The sequence below is a fragment of the Gopherus evgoodei genome, chromosome 2 (assembly GCF_007399415.2).
Source record: "Gopherus evgoodei ecotype Sinaloan lineage chromosome 2, rGopEvg1_v1.p, whole genome shotgun sequence".
Lineage (NCBI taxonomy): Eukaryota > Metazoa > Chordata > Testudines > Testudinidae > Gopherus > Gopherus evgoodei.
The window spans coordinates 248,623,064-248,642,832 of NC_044323.1; the positions used below are offsets into that span (position 1 = coordinate 248,623,064).

A 19,769-nucleotide genomic window follows, 5' to 3' on the forward strand; every position below is an offset into this window, starting at 1 on the left:
ACAGCCTGCCAACCTGAAACATATTCTCACCAGTAACTGCACACCGCACCATAATAACTCTAGCTCAGGAGCCAATCCATGCAACAAACCTCGATGTCAACTCTGCCCACATATCTACACCAGCGACATCATCACAGGACCTAACCAGATCAGCCACACCATCACTGGTTCTTTCACCTGCACATCCACCAATGTAATATATGCCATCATATGCCAGCAATGCCCCTCTGCTATGTACATCGGCCAAACTGGACAGTCTCTACGGAAAAGGATAAATGGACACAAATCAGACATTAGGAATGGCAATATAAAAAAATCTGTAGGAGAGCACTTCAACCTCCCTAGCCACACTATAGCAGACCTTAAGGTGGCCATCCTGCAGCAAAAAAACTTCAGGACCAGACTTCAAAGAGAAACTGCTGAGCTTCAGTTCATCTGCAAATTTGACACCATCAGCTCAGGATTGAACAAAGACTGTGAATGGCTTGCCAACTACAGAACCAGTTTCTCCTCTCTTGGTTTTCACACCTCAACTGCTAGAACAGGGCCTCATCCTCCCTGACTGAACTGACCTCATTATCTCTAGCTTGCTTGCTAGCATATATATACCTGCCCCTGGAAATTTCCACTACATGCATCTGAGGAAGTGGGTATTCACCCACGAAAGCTCATGCCCCAAAACGTCTGTTAGTCTATAAGGTGCCACAGGATTCTTTGCTGCTTTTACAGATCCAGACTAACACGGCTACCCCTCTGATACTCAGAATATGAACTTACAGGTGGAGGAGGTCCCTGAAATAAGGACCCTGTAGTGGACATCCTTTCGGCTGACGCACCTACTAGAGTGGCGCTCTCGTTTATCCGCACCATACAGGCAAATGCGGACACCATTTGGCAATCCCCAGCCTCAATTACCCCCACAGCCAGGGAAGTAGAGAGAAAATACATGGTCCCCTCAAAGGGGTATGAATATCTCTACACTCACCAACCTCTTTGCTTTCTAGTAGTGCAATCGGTGAACGAAAGGGAGCGTCATGGCCAGCAAGCCCCTGCTCCTAAGTCGAAGGAGGCTAGGCACATGGACCTCCTAGGCCGCAAAGTATGTTCGGCCGGGGGCCTTCAACTTAGGGTGGCAAACCAACAAGCCCTCCTAAGTATGTATAACTTTAACATGTGGACATCCTTGGGGGTGTTTACAGAGGCTCTTCCCCAGGAGTCCCATCAAGAATTTACGGCCTTACTTGAGGGGGGTAAAAAGGTGGCAAGAACCTCCCTCCAAGCCTCTCTGCATGCAGCGGACTCTGCAGCCAGAACTCTAGCGTCAGGAGTGATGATGTGTTATCTCCTGGCTCCAGGTATCAGGCCTTCCTCCTGAATTACAAAGCCTTTCAGGACTTGCCCTTTGAACGCCAGGGTCTTTTCTCAGACAAGACTGATCCCAGATTGCAAAGTCTGAAGGACAATCGCGTCACAATGCGCTCGCTGGGTACACACCTCTAGGGCAGATACGGCCTTGGTGGGACTGCAGTTCTGCAAACAGTTTTAGATCAGACTTTGAAGTAAGAAAGATTACTTATTGTGTACAGTAACTGGAATTCTTCAAGATGTTTGTCACTGTAGTGTTACACTGCCTACCTTTCTTCCCCTCCATTTTGGAGTCTTGACTTGGTGATAGAGAAGGAACTGTTGATGGTAGTTTGCCGAACACTGTGCTATATGCAGGGCATCAGGATAGCTAGGGCATATAAGCGGATCAAACAGGCACTGCTACCGAAAGCCCCCGATCAAAGGTGCACAGGGTGTATATGCACCTGAAGTGGAGCACCCACAGGGACAAACTTCTCTAAGAGTCCAGTTACTGTACATGATAAATAACCTGTCCTTTTGAGATTTTTTTAAAACATGATATACATTGATCTAATGTATTAGCCTGTCTACTCACAGGTGTTGCCAGCCTTCAGTGCATAGTAGTGATATGATACCTTTGGGCCTGCAATCCAAAATCAGTGCCTTTGTGTTTGCCACCATATCATTGTGCAAGATTGTATATAATTCACTGTGTGTTATTCTCTTCAGGTTTGTTATGGAATCGCAGCTTTCCATGTATCTTGCTCCTACATGTTTTGTATGATTTTTCTCTAGCTGTATTAGCATAGTAATATTCAATTTTGTTTTAAAGTAATTCTGAATTTCTGTTTCCTAGTTTGTAAAAGACACAGACAATGAGGTTCGCATGCGACTGCTGCAGTTTGTCACTGGTACTTGTCGGTTACCACTGGGAGGTTTTGCTGAGCTCATGGGTAAGTACAATGCCCCTGAAGTATGCTATTGCAATCTATAGGTATTATGTTTATTCTGAACAAGTGGAAATCTTTTGCTTATTTCTTAATCCTACATTTCATCTAGCATTAGCATACATTAATAAATATACTACATTATTACTGGTTTAAAAACAACATTTAATTTAATCTCTCATGTTTTCTTGATTCAGGAAGTAATGGTCCTCAGAAATTCTGCATTGAAAAAGTTGGCAAGGAAACCTGGTTACCGAGAAGTCATACCTGGTAAGTTTTAATATTGAAACAGTGAATAAATGTAAGCTAACTTTGTATCTGTTCTTCTTCATTAATGTAGTTTAAGACCATCTGTCTTGCACCTACGGTATACAGTAACAGTTGATTCAATTGTAAGCTAAATTGGGTTACTTGCCCCAACCTACAATTTTTGCCCGACTACCATCTGTTGCTTGATTTAGAATGGCTGGGCTAGTGACTTTCCCACTACTGAAAATGTCTCTTTTTTTCCCCATGTTTTTAATTTCAGTTTTGTATTCTATTTGTATTTATATTGTTTTTATTTTGAATAGTTTGAGATACTTTAGAGTTGTAAGATAAAACCCCCTATTTTACACACACACACACACACACACACACACACACACACACACACACACACACACACACACACACTCTGTCTCTCTCACACACAATTTTTGCTTCAAAGAGCAAGTCATTGTTTCTGCTACACAGCTAAGTTAGCATTGGAGTCAACTGACGTGATATTTCATCACAGTGTAACTTTTAAAAAATATGTGTGCAAAATGCCACCAAGACCTTTATAAAGTGATTGGAACCCCCACAAACATTCATAACTTCAAATAGCATCCTAGAATCTGAATGCCTATCCACATGGCTCTCTTCAGTCCCCACTACCCTACCCCATGCGGACCCAGGCTCCCTGTACCTCTTATACTTCTGTGGTGGAGAGAGTGACTGTGGGCAGCCAGTAAGATTGTTTCTTTTTCTGGCATCTTAGTGGGAGCATATACAGCTTTTTCTGTCACTTGTTGCGAGGCTCCACCATCCTATTGTTTTTTCCCTGTGTGGTGGTATTTCTTTGAATGGGTCTGTGCGGAATTTGAAGATGTTTCCTCCCTGCTTGTGGTAGCCAACAGGGTCCCTGTAGTATAGCAGAAGAAGCAGTCTTAGCGTTACCAGCAACAGTTTCTAACAGTCAGAGGTGAGAATTTCAAGAGAAGAAATGTTTCCAGGTGCAACTACATGGAATAGAGGAGGAAAATATGGGGCTTTCTCACTCATGCCAGAGTTATTAACAGGTCTATCAAATGAAGAAGATATCATCTTTTCATAACAGATGTTTTAAATGGATCTATTAGAGTCCCTCTATAGTCTTCCCTTTTTCTTCTCTAAAGGTTCAAGGAAGGCTGGAAGAGTAAGGCCATGTCTACACTGTGAAGACAATGGGGTATTATCACAGTGCTGTAACTATGCCATCATAACCCTATAATGTAGATGTAGCCTACAGCAAAAGAAGGGTTTTATCAGTTACTGTAGGAACATCACCTCCCTGAGCAATGGTAGCTAGGCCAACAGAAGAATTCTCCTGTTGATTTAGCTGCATCTACACCAGCGGCTAGGTCGGCATAGCTATGGCACTTGGAATTTTCAGCGTAGACTAGGCCTTAGACTCATTCATTTTACTGTTCAGACTTGATTATCTTAAAATCATTCTCTTATCCATTTTTTAGTGAACTTTCTCTAACCAAAAAATGTGAGAATCCTTCACATAGTGTGCACAATAGTTATGTAAATTTCTGCTGTACGATAGGAATGGGCATATGGCTGTAATTACACATTTTCTCATGAGCTTTTCTATATGTTATGCTATATGAAATTGGAAGCATTTGATCAAATTATTGTTTCTCCATTGAAAGAAAATTAGAGTGACATGAGGATTAGCTCACAGTTTAACTTCAGACATGGCAAAATGATTGAATAAAATAGTTTCTAGACACTTCTAATTCTACAATAAAGCTATGTGTATAGTTTAGCTTTCAAAGAACCCTCCTGTGACTAAATAAATCAGCCCTTTCAGGAAGAATGGTTCACATGAGTGTATGCTGTGCTCTGAATATACTCAAAGAAACTTTCATTAACCAAACTAGAGTTGTATGCACTTGAACCACATACACTGTATGAAGATCAAGATAATTTTTGGGGAAATATAATCATTGCATCTGTTGGGGGTTTTCATCAAGTATCCAAAAGCACTTAAAAATGAATAATCCCTAGTAAAGCAGTGTGTGTAAGTGGCTTGCCCAATATTACACAGTTAGGGCTGATCTACACTACGGGGGAAAATCGATCTCAGATACGCAACTTCAGCTACTTGAATAACGTAGCTGAAGTCAAAGTATCTAAGATCGAATTACTCACCGTCCTCACGGCGCGGGATTGATGTCCGCGGCTTCCCATGTCGACTCGGCAACTCCGTTTGGGTTGGTGGAGTTCTGGAATCGATATAAGCGCGTTCGGGGATCGATATATCGCGTCTAGATGAGACGTGATATATCGATCCCCGAGCAATCGATTGCTACCCACCGATACGGCGGGTAGTGAAGACGTAGCCTTAGTGAGAGCCAAATTTCTGATTCCCATTCCTGTGTTCTGACCCATAGATCAGAGTATGTAAAACTTCTGTCTGTAACCGTTTAGTTTTGCAATATTCTTAAAAGCAAAAGTGTAATTACACAAAATATTCTAAATGGGATTTAGACAAATTTATAAAACTTTTTTTTTCCTCTTCTTCCCCCCTCCCCTCTTTTGTTTTGTTCAGTTTCAATCGTTTGGATCTGCCTCCATATAAAAGCTATGAACAGCTGAAAGAGAAGCTGCTCTTCGCAATTGAAGAAACAGAGGGATTTGGTCAAGAGTAGAAGTGACTTCTTGTCAGAGGATATATTGCATTATTAAAATGCTCAGCCAACTAAAATTGCACACTTAGTTGTATATAAGCTGTTTGTTCTGTACAGTTATGTTTCTGGAACTCTAAAGTATAAATGTTCTCAGTTCTTCCACAGAGATATGCAAAACCGTTCAGCTATGTCTAGTTTATTTATTGCCCCTTCAAAAGACTGACCTGGAAAAAACAAACAAACCATAAATTCTGAAAGCAGCCAAATGACTTTATTTAAAAATATATTAAATATATATATATAAAAAAAACAGACATACACACTCTCTCCTCCTCCTCCTCCCCCTCCCCTCGCTCCCCCTGTAGTGGGCTCTAGTTTTATAGAGCTATAAGTGTATAAAACATAGCAGTCATTCTAAAGGACCTGGGGATTTGCTTTATCTTGGCTTTATTATACAGAAAAATGTGCATATTGCTCTGTTTTCTCACTTTATGCAACATCTCCAAGATTGTTTTATTGCATGGCTGTTCTAAAAGGTGTTAAAAGCTTAGGCCAAATGTATCCTAAGTATGTAGAAAAATGCTGCTGGCTTTTTGAGATGACAGAATGCCAAATTCTGTCAGTTCAGGTCTTTTTTTTAAATACTTACAATAGCTGATATCCTCACTACTACATTGATGTAGCCAAGGTCATGAAAAATACCTTGATTACTTGCACAAGAGTCATGTACAGTAAGATGAATGTGATTTAATGTTAAAAGCAATTGGTGCCACTATTCTGACTTATTGTAGGAACTGAACAGAATATTTTAATTCATGAGCAGCATTGAAATGTGTTTACATAATATCTTGGATTATTACCAAGAGGATGTTGGGTAATCTTTAAAGAATAAAAGAGAAACTCTAACACATTCTCTCTTGGTCTGGTGTCTTACAGGTTTTTTTGTTGTTTTTTTTATTTTTTTTTTGTTACATCTGTGTATTTTAAAATTTCACAAGGTAAACTAATGTAATTTGAGATTTAAGAATACATAAAAGGTAATGTGAATTTTTGCTGCTTTTATGTTCATGTTCAGTTTTGGTTATGGATCTAGAGAACCCAAATGGAATGACAGTTACATAAGCGTTACACATTAAACTAATAATTTTCTATTAGTATTAAATATTTTCATCCCCTTTATATTCATATAAAAATTCAGGTGTACCTGAATTAAATAAGTATATCTAGATCTTGTCATTCTTTTTCATAGGCAAAGTTTTGAGTTTTTTTGTTCTAAATGCACAAGAATATAAACATTTTTTCAGTATTGAGGGCATTTTCTGAACTGCAAAGATGTAACAAATTATAGAATCTTATTGATGTGAATTATATTAAATGCTACTTTTAGCAAACTGTGCTTCCTTATTATAGAGTAAGAACATTTTAAAAATTACCATTTGTACCATGCTTTCAATATTCACTGTAAATTCCATTAAATTTAACTTATACAAAATTTTGTACACACACAACTGATTTCTTAGAATGTGATTAAAACATTTCTGTAACATATCTATCGTATTGCACTGTTAAAAACATAAATGCAGAAAAATATTGCTATATCTGTTCTTGTATGTTATCAATATAGCAATTGAATTCTACCAAAATTTTATTTTTCTATATATTGGATTGTGTTATGCTTTGTTATTCAAAATGCACAATTTACTGGAGAGCTGTTAACTTGTAAATGGCTTTGATAAAAGCTGTGATCTGATTGGCTCAATGTACTTCTATCATATATTATTTCCTACTCCTACATGCACCAGGACTTTTCATCCGTTAAGTTACTCAGCCACTCTACACAAAGTAACATGAACTATTATCCTGAATTATGTGGTACATTAATAAATCAAAGGTTTGAGTTCACCTAAATTATAAGTGATTTATGTCAATTAAATTGGAGGGAGCTAAAAATTATTTCAGAGGCTGGAAAACTAAGTTTGTGTGATTTGCCTAAATGACATCTAAAAGAGTTAATTATAGTAAAGTTGAACCTTAATGATTTGCACTAATGAATGACTGTGTGACCCACTGCATATTCTGAATCTAATGAATCTGTAAGTGAAGACATCAAAAAGCAAGGACAGCACATCACAAAATGTACCTTGTTCATTATTTTGACAACTGTAGTTATCTCCCAACCCCACAACAATCTTCATCAAAGACAAGGATAAGTAATGAAGGGACAAGAGAACAAGCCTCAGCCAAGATTACACATAATAGGGATGATAAGACATCAAGGCCTCCCTTCTCTCATCCTAACATGCTCCATGATAAATTATCATTACAGTGAACAAAGTAAAAAAGGAGTAAATAAAACAAATATTGACCCTCTCCAGGAACAACGACAATTAAAAAATCCTTTATAATAGGAAAACATTTATCAGTAGAATAGCAGGAACTCAGGTAGCACTGATGCAATACAATCTGCAGGCAGCTTGTAAAGAATAGCTATATCACAAGCACCTTTCATTTTGCTTATAGTTCTTAACTGTACTGCGTTATGCAGTACATACCACATTGTATTGGGTAGGTGGAGAGAGATGAATTTCTCCTTTTTTTTCCGTTGAGAAAGAGGAAGGGAGTGGAAGAGCCTGTGAGGGAAGAAGATAAGCTGCCAGGAGATTTCAAGCAGAGGAAAAAGGAAACAGAATGAAGCCAATACCACTTTCTCAGGAGCTGGTTGGTCCTTAGCTGCTGGTCTCTTTCTAATCCCTTTTTTCCCTTCCTGTGAAAATGTTATCAACTTTGCTTCCACCTTTCCTTATCTACCTGCAATCTCCTGTTGGTGCCTGGGTAGCTCTCCTCCTCTCACAGGTCTCTCTGCCACTTGGTGGGGTGAGGAAGAGGCTAGCGGAGCAGGAAGGCAATATCTGGGCAGCAGGACCATGACCAGCTGGGAGGGCCCAACCAGCAGTAACTGGGACGAACTTTGTGTATGGGAGGAATTTTGTGTGTACGTAGTATTAGAATGCTTTGATTGAATTGGGGTCATCATCCCTGAAACCTCCAGCATTCTGATTAAGGACTCTCCCACACCTGGGCCCCAAATGACCAACGTGGAATACTTCAAGTGCTTGTTCATGTCTATTCCATATTTAGGTGTGTGTGCTCATCACATGCACTGGTGCCAGAAGTTTTTCCCTTGGTGGTATCCGTAGGGGACCAGCCCTGGCACCTTCTGGAGTGGCGCGCACATGCTGCGGTAGAAGAGCCATTGCCGAATGCCCCAACCGTCAGTTCCTTCTTGCCGCCAGTGACAGTGCTGGAACGTCGTCTGCTTTGGCTAGCCTTTTTTGTTTTGCTCAGCGCTTCAAACTTTTCTTGTAAAAAGTTGTACATAGTTAATTTTCCCTTAGTGTGTTAGTGTTTTAGCTGGTTGGTCCCGAATGGGACTAGCTCAGTGGTTTGAGCATTAGCCTGCTAAACCCAGGGTTGTGACTTCAATCCTTGAGGGGGCCATTTAGGGAACGGGTAAAAATCTGTCTGGGGGATTGCTCCTGCTCTGAGCAGGGGGTTAGACTAGATGATCTCCTGAGGACCCTTCCACCCCTGATATTGTATGATTCTATGACTGGCATGCTCTGGTCCCCAAGCTTTAAGCCCTGCAATCACTGCAAGAAACTGGTGCCCATCAGCAATCCGCATAATAATTGTTTAAGGTGTCTTGGCGAGTCGTATATAAGTGACAAGTGCCGTATTTGCAAGTCCTTCAAACCTCGGATTAAGAAGGAGAGAGACTTCTGTTTCAAAGTGCTCCTAATGGAGTCGTCTGTAACTCCGGCACTGGAGCAATAAAGGTCCGACTCTGCCCCGAGCACTGCAGCATCAGTGCGAAGTGCCCCACTGGTGTCGTTGATGGACCGGTATCGATCTCCAGCACCTACCAAGCAGCAAAATAAAAATGGGGAGAGGAAGATTTCCTGTATCCCACAAGGGAAAGGAGAGGACAGGCCCAAGGACACAGACACTTCCTGCATTTCATGGTGGGATTGGACCACTACAAGTTAGCAGTCTTCCCTTTCAGCCTAGCAACAGCACCAAGGGTGTTTACCAAGTGCATGTCAGTAGTAGCAGCTTACCTCAGGCATCAAGGGATTCAAATATACCCGTATCTCAATGACTGGCTGGTCAAAGGCCACTCCAGGTCTCAAGTCCAACGGGACATCACAGTGCTACAGGTCACATGCTGGTCCCTGGGCCTGTTGATGAGTGAAAAGAAGTCAACCTTAATTCCAGTGCAAAGGATAGAGGTCATTGCAGTGGTGCTTGACTTCACCTGTACCAGAGCTTTCCTGCCACAGGAGAGGTTCCAGATGATGGTGGACCTCATCACAGAGGTCTCTGCATTTCCTCTAATTACAGCTCGGGTATGTCTCTGTTTGCTGTGCCACACGGCAGCATGTGCATACATCATCCGCTATGCAAGGCTCAGAATGTGACCCTTGTAGCAGGGGCTGGTGACTGTCTATTCCCAGTCCAGAGATCACCTGGACAAAGTCATTACTGTCCCACCGGTGATGCTTACCTCCCTGCAATAGTGGACCGACCCCAAGGTTGTCCTGGAAGGAGTTCCATTTGACAGCCTGTGCCACTCAGTGGAACTGATATCGGATGCTTCGGACATTGGCTGGGGAGCGCATCTAGGCGAGCTACAGACCCAAGGGATGTGGTCTCCGGAGAAGATGATGTTGCACATAAACGTCAAGGATTTCAAGGCAATACGTTTGACCTGTGGGGTCTTCCTACCACACCTGTCAGGCAAGGTGGTGAGGGCGTTGATGGACAATTCAGCCTCAGTGTTCTACATCAACAGACAAGGGGGAGCACGCTCGTCAGCTCTCTGGCAAGAGGCTCTCCGATTGTGTCAAGTATCAGAGGAGTAGCCGTGTTAGTCGGGATCTGTAAAAGCAGCAAAGAATCCTGTGGCACCTTATAGACTAACAGACGTTTTGGAGCATGAGCTTTCGTGGGTGAATACCCACTTTGTCAGATGCATGTAGTGGAAATTTCCAGGGGCAGGTATATATAAGCAAGCTAGAGATAACGAGGTCAGTTCAATCAGGGAGGATGAGGCCCTGTTCTAGCAGTTGGGATGTGAAAACCAAGGGAGGAGAAACTGGTTTTGTAGTTGGCAAGCTATTCACAGTCTTTGTTTAATCCTGAGCTGATGGTGTCAAATTTGCAGATGAACTGAAGCTCAACACTTTCTCTTTGAAGTCTGGTCCTGAAGATTTTTTGCTGCAGGATAGCCACCTTAAGGTCTGCTATAGTGTGGCCAGGGAGGCTGAAGTGTTCTCCTACAGGTTTTTGTATATTGCCGTTCCTAATATCTGATTTGTGTCCATTTATCCTTTTCCGTAGAGACTGTCCAGTTTGGCTGATGTACATAGCAGAGGGGCATTGCTGGCATATGATGGCGTATATTTCATTGGTGGACGTGCAGGTGAATGAACCAGTGATGGTGTGGCTGATCTGGTTAGGTCCTGTGATGGTGTCGCTGGTGTAGATATGCGGGCAGAGTTGGCATCGAGGTTTGTTGCATGGATTGGTTCCTGAGCTAGAGTTACTATAGTGCGGTGTGCAGTTACTGGTGAGAATATGTTTCAGGTTGGCAGGTTGCCTGTGGGCGAGGACTGGCCTGCCACCCAAGGTTTGTGAAAGTGTGGGATCATTGTCCAGGATGGGTTGTAGATCCCTGATGATGTGTTGGAGGGGTTTTAGCTGGGGACTGTATGTGATGGCCAGTGGACTCCTGTTGGTTTCTTTCTTGGGTTTGTCTTTCAGTAGGAGGCTTCTGGGTACATGTCTGGCTCTGTTGATCTGTTTCCTTATTTCCTCGTGTGGGTATTGTAGTTTTGAGAGTGCTTGGTGGAGATTTTGTAGGTGTTGGTCTCTGTCTGAGGGGTTAGAGCAGATGCGGTTGTACCTCAGTGCTTGGCTGTAGACAATGGATCGTGTGATGTGCCCGGGATGGAAGCTGGAGGCATGAAAGTAGGCATAGCGGTCAGTAGGTTTTCGGTATAGGGTGGTGTTAATGTGACCATCACTTATTTGCACCATGGTGTCTAGGAAGTGGACCTCCCATGTAGATTGGTCCAGGCTGAGGTTGATGGTGGGGTGGAAGCTGTTGAAATCGTGGTGGAATTTTTCCAGAGTCTCCTTCCCATGGGTCCAGATGATGAAGATGTCATCAATGTAGCGTAGGAAGAGAAGGGGCGTGAGTGGACGAGAGCTGAGGAAGCGTTGTTCCAGGTCGGCCATGAAAATATTGGCATATTGTGGGGCCATGCGGGTGCCCATAGCGGTGCCACTGATCTGGAGGTATATATTGTTATCAAATTTGAAATAGTTGTGTGTGAGGATAAAGGCACTTTTTAGCAGCCAGTTGTGCTGTGGCATCATCAGGGATACTGTTCCTGACAGCTTGTATTCCATCTATGCAGGATGTTTGTGTAGAGAGCCTCTACATCCATGGTAGCTAGGATGGTGTTTTCTGGAAGGTCACCAATGCATTGTAGTTTCCTCAGGAAATCAGTGATGTCACGGAGATAACTGGGAGTGCTGGTGGCATAGGGTCTGAGTAGAGAGTCCACATATCCAGACAGTCCTTCAGTGAGAGTGCCAATGCCTGAGATGATGGGGCATCCAGGATTTCTGGGTTTGTGGATCTCACTGAAGGACTGTCTGGATATTGTTTGACTTCCACTAATTCCTGTACTTTATTAAATTCTATCCTCTTCCCTCTACTAGGATATAGAATATTTCCTTTAATAAATCCTCCCGTAAGAGATGTCTGTCCAAACCATGTGCTCCTCTGCACCTGTTGGCTTTCCCAAGCCTTTAATTTAAAAACTCCTCTGAGATTCTTAATTTTACATGCCAGCAATCTGGTTCCGTTTTGGTTTAAGTAGAGCCCATCCTTCTTGAATAGGCTTCTCCTTTCCCAAAACGTTCTCTAGTTCCTAATAAACCTGAGTCCCTCCTCCCAACACCATCATCTCATCTATTCATTGAGAACCTGCAGTTCTGTCTAACTGGCCCTTGCATGTGGAACTGGAAGCATTTCAGAGAATGCTACCATCGAGGTCCTGGACTTCAATTTCTTACCTAGCAGCCTAAATTTGGCCTCCAGGACCTCTTTTACCTTTCCCTATGTCATTGATACCTATAGGTACCATGACCATTGGCTCCTCCTTAGCATTGCACATACATCTATCTAGGTGTCTCAAAAGGTCCTTAACCTTTGCACCCAGCAGGCAGTTCACCAGGAGGTTTTCCCAGTCATCACAAACCTGACTATATTTCTATTTATCAAATTCCTCCCCATTACCATTGCCTGCCTCTTCTTGATAACTGGGGTTTCCTCTCTTGGAAGGTTATGCTCAGTGCAACAGGACAGCATAACTTCTGGAAGGAAGATCCCAACTGTAGGATCATTTTCCCTCCACTCCAGCTTGATGTTCTCCTTCCCTGAGACTTTCATCCTCCTCAACAGCACAGAGGCTGAGAGACTGGGGGCGGGATTGCTCTACTGTGTCACAGAATGTCTTGTTTATGTACCTCCCTGTCTCCCTTAGTTCTAGGAAGACATGCTTGGTTACATTCATCTTCTCTCCCATATGATACAGCATCGAAATTGGAAGTCTTACTCTTTGAAGGGAATGGCCTATTAGTGCAAAAACAAATGGCACTGGGGAAACTGAAAGAGACTCAATTAACAGAAAGCTCTCTCTGAACTTGGCCTCCTTATAGATTGTATACACCTGCGTTCAGATATCACAGGCAATATATTCCACCTTCTTGATCTTCTTTTTAATATAGTCTGAGGAGATGGCGTTATTATCAACAGCACCCTCAGCAGTAAATGTCTTCACAGATGCAAGATAGGGAGAAATCTTATTACCCTCAGATGAAGACAAAAGAATTCCTCAGTCACATCATCCTTACTGAATATTAGGCCACTGGCTCAAAGCTATTGACTAACATGTCAAACTTTCCTCAGAATACCTCACCTCCAATTTTGGAGGCTATCACTTTGAACAGATGGGTTTTAGATACAGTAAAGGAAGACTCTACCATCCAAATCAAAGTCCTTTCTCCATGCAACCCCACCCCCATGCAACCCCACTCCCTTTCTAAGAACTCTTCCCACAATAGATTGACAAAATGTATATGATCCACTGAATTTTGTGGCAAAACCAGGGTTTTTGTACTGGATTGACATGATGCAGAAAAGTGGAGGTATGGTAGGGAACATTATCCAATAAAGTTAGATTTAAGGTTCCCCTGAGACATGTACCAGCTTTTGTCAGTGCTTCTCCAGTTCTTTATTCAGTGGACCATTGTCAAAGCCCTTCACTATTCTGTCCTCTTCATCACAGTGCTTCTTCCAGTTCCTTCCGCCTCTCCAGCAACAAGGTCATGAGAGGCTCGCACTTAATGCTTTCTTCCACACTATACCTTCAAATGTCCTTCCTGAACTGAAGCATGTAAGGTTATTAGTTTCTTCCTTCCCCTTCCTTTGAGAGGGCCGCATACATGTCAGCTACCAATGATGACAGAGCTGTGGGAAAATTAGTATTTACTCAATTTTATACATGTTTTATATCTGATTGTTTCTCTTCCAGACTTCATATAGTGTAGGTTTTCTTAGGCCTGTGTATCCACATGCATCAGCTTGTGGGATCAGGGCAGAGATGCCATTTACTTCTGTTCATGCACCACCTAGCCAAATATTAAATGAGATTTCCCCACTATATTCAGAGAACACTGTGTCAAGTATCGGGATAGCCATGTTAGTCTGTATCCAAAAAAAATTTGAAGAAGTGGGTTTTTTTTATCCACGAAAGCTTATGTCCAAATAAATCTGTTAGTCTGTAAGGTGCCACTAGCTTCCTCGTTTTTTAGAACAATGTGTCATTCTACAGAGCACACTTTGAGAACTCTTGCTGTTCAGTATATCTTTCAATAGAAATCACTTTATTCTACAGTTTACATCATATTGTGACAAAGTTCCTCCTCTACCTCGGTGAGTCCTGCGCTTATTGGAGGATTTGCTCACCTCAGTGATCTTCCCCTCTGGTGGAACCCACCGTCTGGGTCAACTGCTCCTGTGTCTGATCAGGAGTTGGGAGGTTTGGGAGGAACCCGGGCCCACCCTCTACTCTGGGTTCCAGCCCAGAGCCCTGTGGATCGCAGCTGTCTATAGTGTCTCTTGTAACAGCTGCATGAAAGCTACAACTCCCTGGCCTACTTCCCCATGGCCTCCTCCAAACACCTTCTTTATCCTCACCCCAGGACCTTCCTCCTGGTGTCTGATAATGCTTGTACTCCTCAATCCTCCAGCAGCACACCCTCTCACTCCCAGCTCCTCACATACACCCTTCATTGACTAATTGGGAGGCTTTTAACTAGTTCCAGGCAGCCCTTGATTGGCTTCAGCTGTCCCAATCAATGTAGCTATCTCCACTGCCTTCTACAAAGATCTTAATTGACCCCAGGTGTCTTGATTAACTTGGAGCAACTGCCATTTGGTTACCACAGTACCAGGGATTTGTTTAGCCTGGGGCTAACATACCTGTTCCTTACTACTTTACTGTAGCCATCTTGCCTTGCCCCATCACAATATGTATCTAGTAGTTGACAGCAGCTTTTTACTAAAGATAAACAGTAGTACGGTGACAAGTTTAATTTTAATAACAGCCACAGTAGAACAAGCTCTGGGTATTTTGTCCTGGGCTTTAGTCACATTTACTGTAGTTTCTTCTTAATGGTTTAGTTCTTGTCATATAGAATTGAGCAGTTCCACAGCTTCTTTCTGTACCTAAAATTTAAAAAAAAAATGTGATAGTGAACAAAACAATGGTATTATTTACAGGCTTTTCTATAGCACTTATGCCCATACTATCCAAGTGCCTCACAATTCCCTGTAAGACAAGTGTTATCTGAAAGATATAGAAGTTGAGTGATTTACCCAGTATCATACAGGACCCTCATAGCACAACCATGAATGGAACTTTGCCCTCTGCTGATTCCCAGCCTAGTCCCTCAGATGCAGTACTTCCTCGCTAAACATTCATTTACTATACACACTAACGCTTCATTGTATTTAAGTCAAATATACAATAGCAGAAACAATTAGCACTTACTTATAGGACCTGCCATAATAAAGCAGCACCAGGTAGATCTGTTATCCCATCACTGACAGTAACTAAGTCAGATGTTTCAGAGCCAACCAACAGCTAATGGGCAAGTTTGTGAGGTCAGCAGTGCTTCTGGGACTCATGGCCTGCCACTCCATCATTCAGTACTTCAGTAATCCTGGCTATATGAAGCTGGACTTACACTAGTAGTTGTACGCAGCATACACACGGCCATGTGGCAATCTGTTGCACACTGTGGAGTAAACTGTTCACAATTTTTAACTTCTGAGTCTGTGTGAGGTTACACACCCTACAGCCCTCAATGAGACTGAAGGCCAAATTGTTGTGTGTGTTTAATTCTCATCTTGATATAGCCACTTGAAACTGATTCATTCAAGTTTTTAACTGGGATCCAGACCTGAATTTCCTATTCCATTGTTCGGAACTAACAGGGTACTCCTTTGTCCTCCTCGCGCTAACCCCATACAAGTAGACGGTGACCCTTTTACAGTGGCAGTGCATATTTTGCTCCAGGGCCTCTATATCCCTTAACAATTAAGCAGAACCTATGAAACTCAAAGCAACTTCATGGGCTGGACAGGAATCCACTTCAATGCTGAAAGTCTCCCGACATTCCTGCAGTTCAGTCCATACTTTCAAAACACTACTGAAATGTCAGTGCTTCCTCAGATAATATGCAAGCAACAGGTCCTGAGTGCCATGACTCAGCAAGGGACAAATAAGCTTATTTGTCACAGTAGGCTCTCCCTGCAGACACCAGGCTAAGTGCTAAACAAGACTCAATATATCAGAGACAGAGAGCCTCCTGCAGAAAAGGAAGTTTGTTCTTTGCTTGTAAATTAGATTTCTGCAAGAGGCTCCCTGTTCAAAATGCCCTACCACCAGGTTGTTCTGAGATGAATCCTGTTTGTACAGTTAAGTGAATGTAGCTTTACAGTTCTCAGTAGTTGTGGGTTTTTTCGGGGGGTGTGGTGGGAAGGATATGTGTATGAGTTTGCTAGATAAGACACTGCCTGGAGCCCTGAGGAGATAATCCTGGTATCAGAATTATCTTTAGCATCTGAACATAGAACTCTTATCTATACCTACTGGTAGTACATTCTCTGACCCAAACTCTTGAATCCTAGTGTCTCTTCAATTCCAACAAAAACTTGGGTATTTATAATAGGAACAGTAAGATTGGACAAGTGTTAATACCATAAAATATCGTGGGTTTTTTTGTTTTAATAGATTACTGGGTCTGAGAGGCAAAGATTCAGAGAAATTATTGACACATTACGATTTGTTGGTGCCTGAATGCAATCCAAAAGTAGTTCCAGAACTACAATTTAGTCAAATGATTTTTACACATGTTCAGCCACCAAAGTGCCATGCATGTTGGTTTCCACATACTTACATTATGACAGTTATTATTTTCCTACCTGTTTATCCTCCTCCGTATGTGCCGGATAATCCCTGGTTTTTGTTAGCCACAAGAGGGCCATCTTTTTGTTGTTTAACTTCAAGTATGTCTTCCCCAAAAGTAGCAAGTTTTTGCTGTAGAAGTTTGGATCCACTATATAAAGTGAAGAAGAGGGAAAGACATTTTTGCCTTGTTATAATGATTTTAGACAAAAAGCAACTGTGCACTGGTTTGAGACATTCTTTCTCGCTTTAAATGAGGACTGTACTGAGCATGGTGTACAACCCAGAGCACTAGATATTGTGACTTGCTGAAATATTTACACTTTCAAACTACTTAATGCAGTTATATTTTTGGCTCAAAGAGGAGCGAACCATTGATACTTTAACAAATGTAAAGATTTCACTTGCTGTGTTGGGCCCTGCGTATTCTGGTGCCCAACAGACCCAAATTATGCAGCCATCTCAGTTAATTTTCATTGATACGGAAATTAATTTTGCTACTAGAATACATGGAAAGAGGGAGTTTACAGCCAGCATCAGTGGCTCCTCTCCTTGTGCCTCTATTGCTGCAATGCTATCCAGGTGGACCTATCTCAAATTCAGCATGTGCAAGGGAGGAAAGGCGCTTAAGGCTCATTTCAGTATCACTTTTTCTCCTCAGCTCCAGGAGCCATGTGTGTGAGTTGCACATAGGTAACACTGGTGCAGCTGAGGCCTGAGAAGGAGGGAAGAAAATTTTGACATCAAAGAAAGTACTGATGGGAATCTGTATTTTTAGAAAAGGGAAATTAAAAAAACCCCCTTCCCTCTTGTAAGAGAGGATTTTTATTGGTTCAAACACTCCTCAAGGCCTGTGCTGTCTGTGCAGCGTGTCTATTTGGGCCATAGACTTTACGACATAAGCTTTCCGGGCAGAAAGTGTTTTCTCCAAGTATCCTACAGGGCTGATAATAATGATGACATTCCACAAAATTACAGTTGATTCTGCTTATTAATAACCTCTTGGTTCCCAGCAAAAAGTCGCTATTATCCAAACGTTGCCAATAAACAGAAGGCAGGTTTGCAGGGCTGCAGCCAGGGCAAGGAGTGCTAGGACTTGCTTTTCTGGCTGGAGCCCCACAAACCTGCTGACTGGGGTGCAGCCAGGGTAGGAAGCACCAAGACATGCATGCTACCTCTCCCTGCACACCTGCCTGTGGCTGGGAGGGGAGGTTGAGGGCAGGGCAGCAACTACAAGGTTTGGGAGGCTGCAGCCTGAGAAGGAATTGCTGAGCGCAGGCTCCCACTGCCATGTCTGGGCACTACCTGGAGAGCACAGAGAGGCAGAGTGCAGCCCTGTGGGCCCCCACTCCTCATGGAAAGCCCCAGCAAGAGGGCTGCACTCCTCCTCCCCACTACCTCCCTGCTTGCAACTTCCCCTCCCAGCTGCAGGAATGTTTGTGGGGCTGCAGCCAGGGAAGGCATGTCAAAAAGTTGTTAATAAGAGGCATCCCTGTGGCCAATATCCAAATCCTAATCAAATTAACGCCAATGGGATGGGATTGGTTCCCATCGCTTATTAGCACATAAACACCACCCTATACCGGAAACCCACTGACCGCTATACTTACCTACATGCCTCCAGCTTCCATCCAGGACACACCACATGATCCATTGTCTACAGCCAAGCTCTAAGATACAACCATATTTGCTCCAATCCCTCAGACAGAGATAAACACCTACAAGATCTCTATCAAGCATTCTTAAAACTCCACTACCCACCTGCTGAAGTGAAAAAAACATATTGACAGAGCCAGAAGAGTACCCAGAAGCCACCTACTACAGGACAGACCCAACAAAGAAAACAACAGAATGCCACTAGCCATCACCTACAGCCCCCAACTAAAACCTCTCCAGCGCATCATCAAAGATCTACAACCTATCCTTAAAGATGATCCTTCACTCTCACAGATCTTGGGAGACAGGCCAGTCCTTGCTTATAGACAGCCTCCCAACCCGAAGCAAATACTCACCAGCAACCGCACACCATACAACATAAACACTAACCTAGGAACCTATCCTTGCAACAAAGCCCGATGCCAGCTCTGTCCATATATCTATTCAAGTGACACCATCACAGGACCTAATCACATCAGCCACACCATCAGGGGCTCGTTCACCTGCACATCTACCAACGTGATATATGCCATCATGTGCCAGCAATGCTGCTCTGCCATGTACATTGGCCAAACCGGACAGTCTCTACGCAAAAGAATAAATGGACACAAATCTGACATCAGGAATCATAACATTCAAAAACCAGTGGGAGAACACTTCAACCTCTCAAACCACTCAGTGACAGACTTGAAGGTGGCAATTTTGCAACAAAGAAACTTCAAAAACAGACTCCAAAGAGAGACTGCTGAACTCAAATTAATATGCAAATTAGATACAATTAACTCAGGCCTAAAAAGAGACTGGGAATGGTTGGGTCATTACACTAATTGAATCTATTTCCCTATGTTAAGTTCTCCTCACACCTTCTATGGGTCATCTTAATTATCACTTCAAAGGTTTTTTTTCTCCCGCTGATGACAGCTCATCTCAATTGATTAGACTCTTTCTGTCGGTATGCATACTTCCACCTTTTCATGTTCTCTGTATGTATAAATATCTCCTGTCTGTGTGTTCCATTCTATGCATTTGAAGAAGTGAGCTGTAGCTCATGAAAGCTCATGCTGAAATAAATTTGTTAGTCTCTAAGGTGCCACAAGTACTCCTGTTCTTTTTGTGGATACAGACTAAAAGTATGCCGCAATATTCCTATGGGTTGACATTCTTTGTCCTCTGGACAGTCAAGTTTTCCCACAACGGGCCAGAGTGGCCATCTTTTGGGAGGGTGCTTCGAAGGCTGGAATATGGGCAGCTGGACTCCAGCCCGCACAGGTTAGGACCCAGGGCTCAACAAT

At 42.7% G+C, this 19,769-nt stretch overlaps 2 protein-coding genes and 1 long non-coding RNA gene across 7 annotated transcripts in view; 1 reads left to right on the forward strand and 2 right to left on the reverse strand.

Moving 5' to 3' along the window:
* Positions 1-4,776, reverse strand: part of LOC115646936 — a 47,886-nt gene extending 43,110 nt beyond the window's left edge. Inside the window, exons 1-2 of the long non-coding RNA XR_003999175.1 lie at positions 4,737-4,776; positions 3,244-3,459 (exon numbers count right to left, since the gene is read on the reverse strand). This is a non-coding gene — a long non-coding RNA (uncharacterized LOC115646936). The remainder of the gene's footprint in view (positions 1-3,243; positions 3,460-4,736) is intronic.
* The window catches only part of WWP1 (WW domain containing E3 ubiquitin protein ligase 1), a 160,459-nt gene extending 153,340 nt beyond the window's left edge, over positions 1-7,119 (forward strand). For all 3 annotated transcript variants that reach the window (XM_030553396.1, XM_030553398.1, XM_030553397.1), the window contains exons 22-24: positions 2,204-2,300; positions 2,492-2,564; positions 5,137-7,119. In XM_030553396.1, the coding sequence (XP_030409256.1) occupies positions 2,204-2,300; positions 2,492-2,564; positions 5,137-5,236 (270 nt within the window). In that variant the 3' untranslated portion in view covers positions 5,237-7,119. The remainder of the gene's footprint in view (positions 1-2,203; positions 2,301-2,491; positions 2,565-5,136) is intronic.
* Positions 7,120-14,927: 7,808 nt separating this feature from the next.
* Positions 14,928-19,769, reverse strand: part of RMDN1 (regulator of microtubule dynamics 1) — a 28,262-nt gene continuing 23,420 nt past the window's right edge. For all 3 annotated transcript variants that reach the window (XM_030553401.1, XM_030553402.1, XM_030553400.1), the window contains 2 exons: positions 16,839-16,972; positions 14,928-15,077 (listed from right to left, as the gene is read on the reverse strand). In XM_030553401.1, the coding sequence (XP_030409261.1) occupies positions 15,039-15,077; positions 16,839-16,972 (173 nt within the window). In that variant the 3' untranslated portion in view covers positions 14,928-15,038. The remainder of the gene's footprint in view (positions 15,078-16,838; positions 16,973-19,769) is intronic.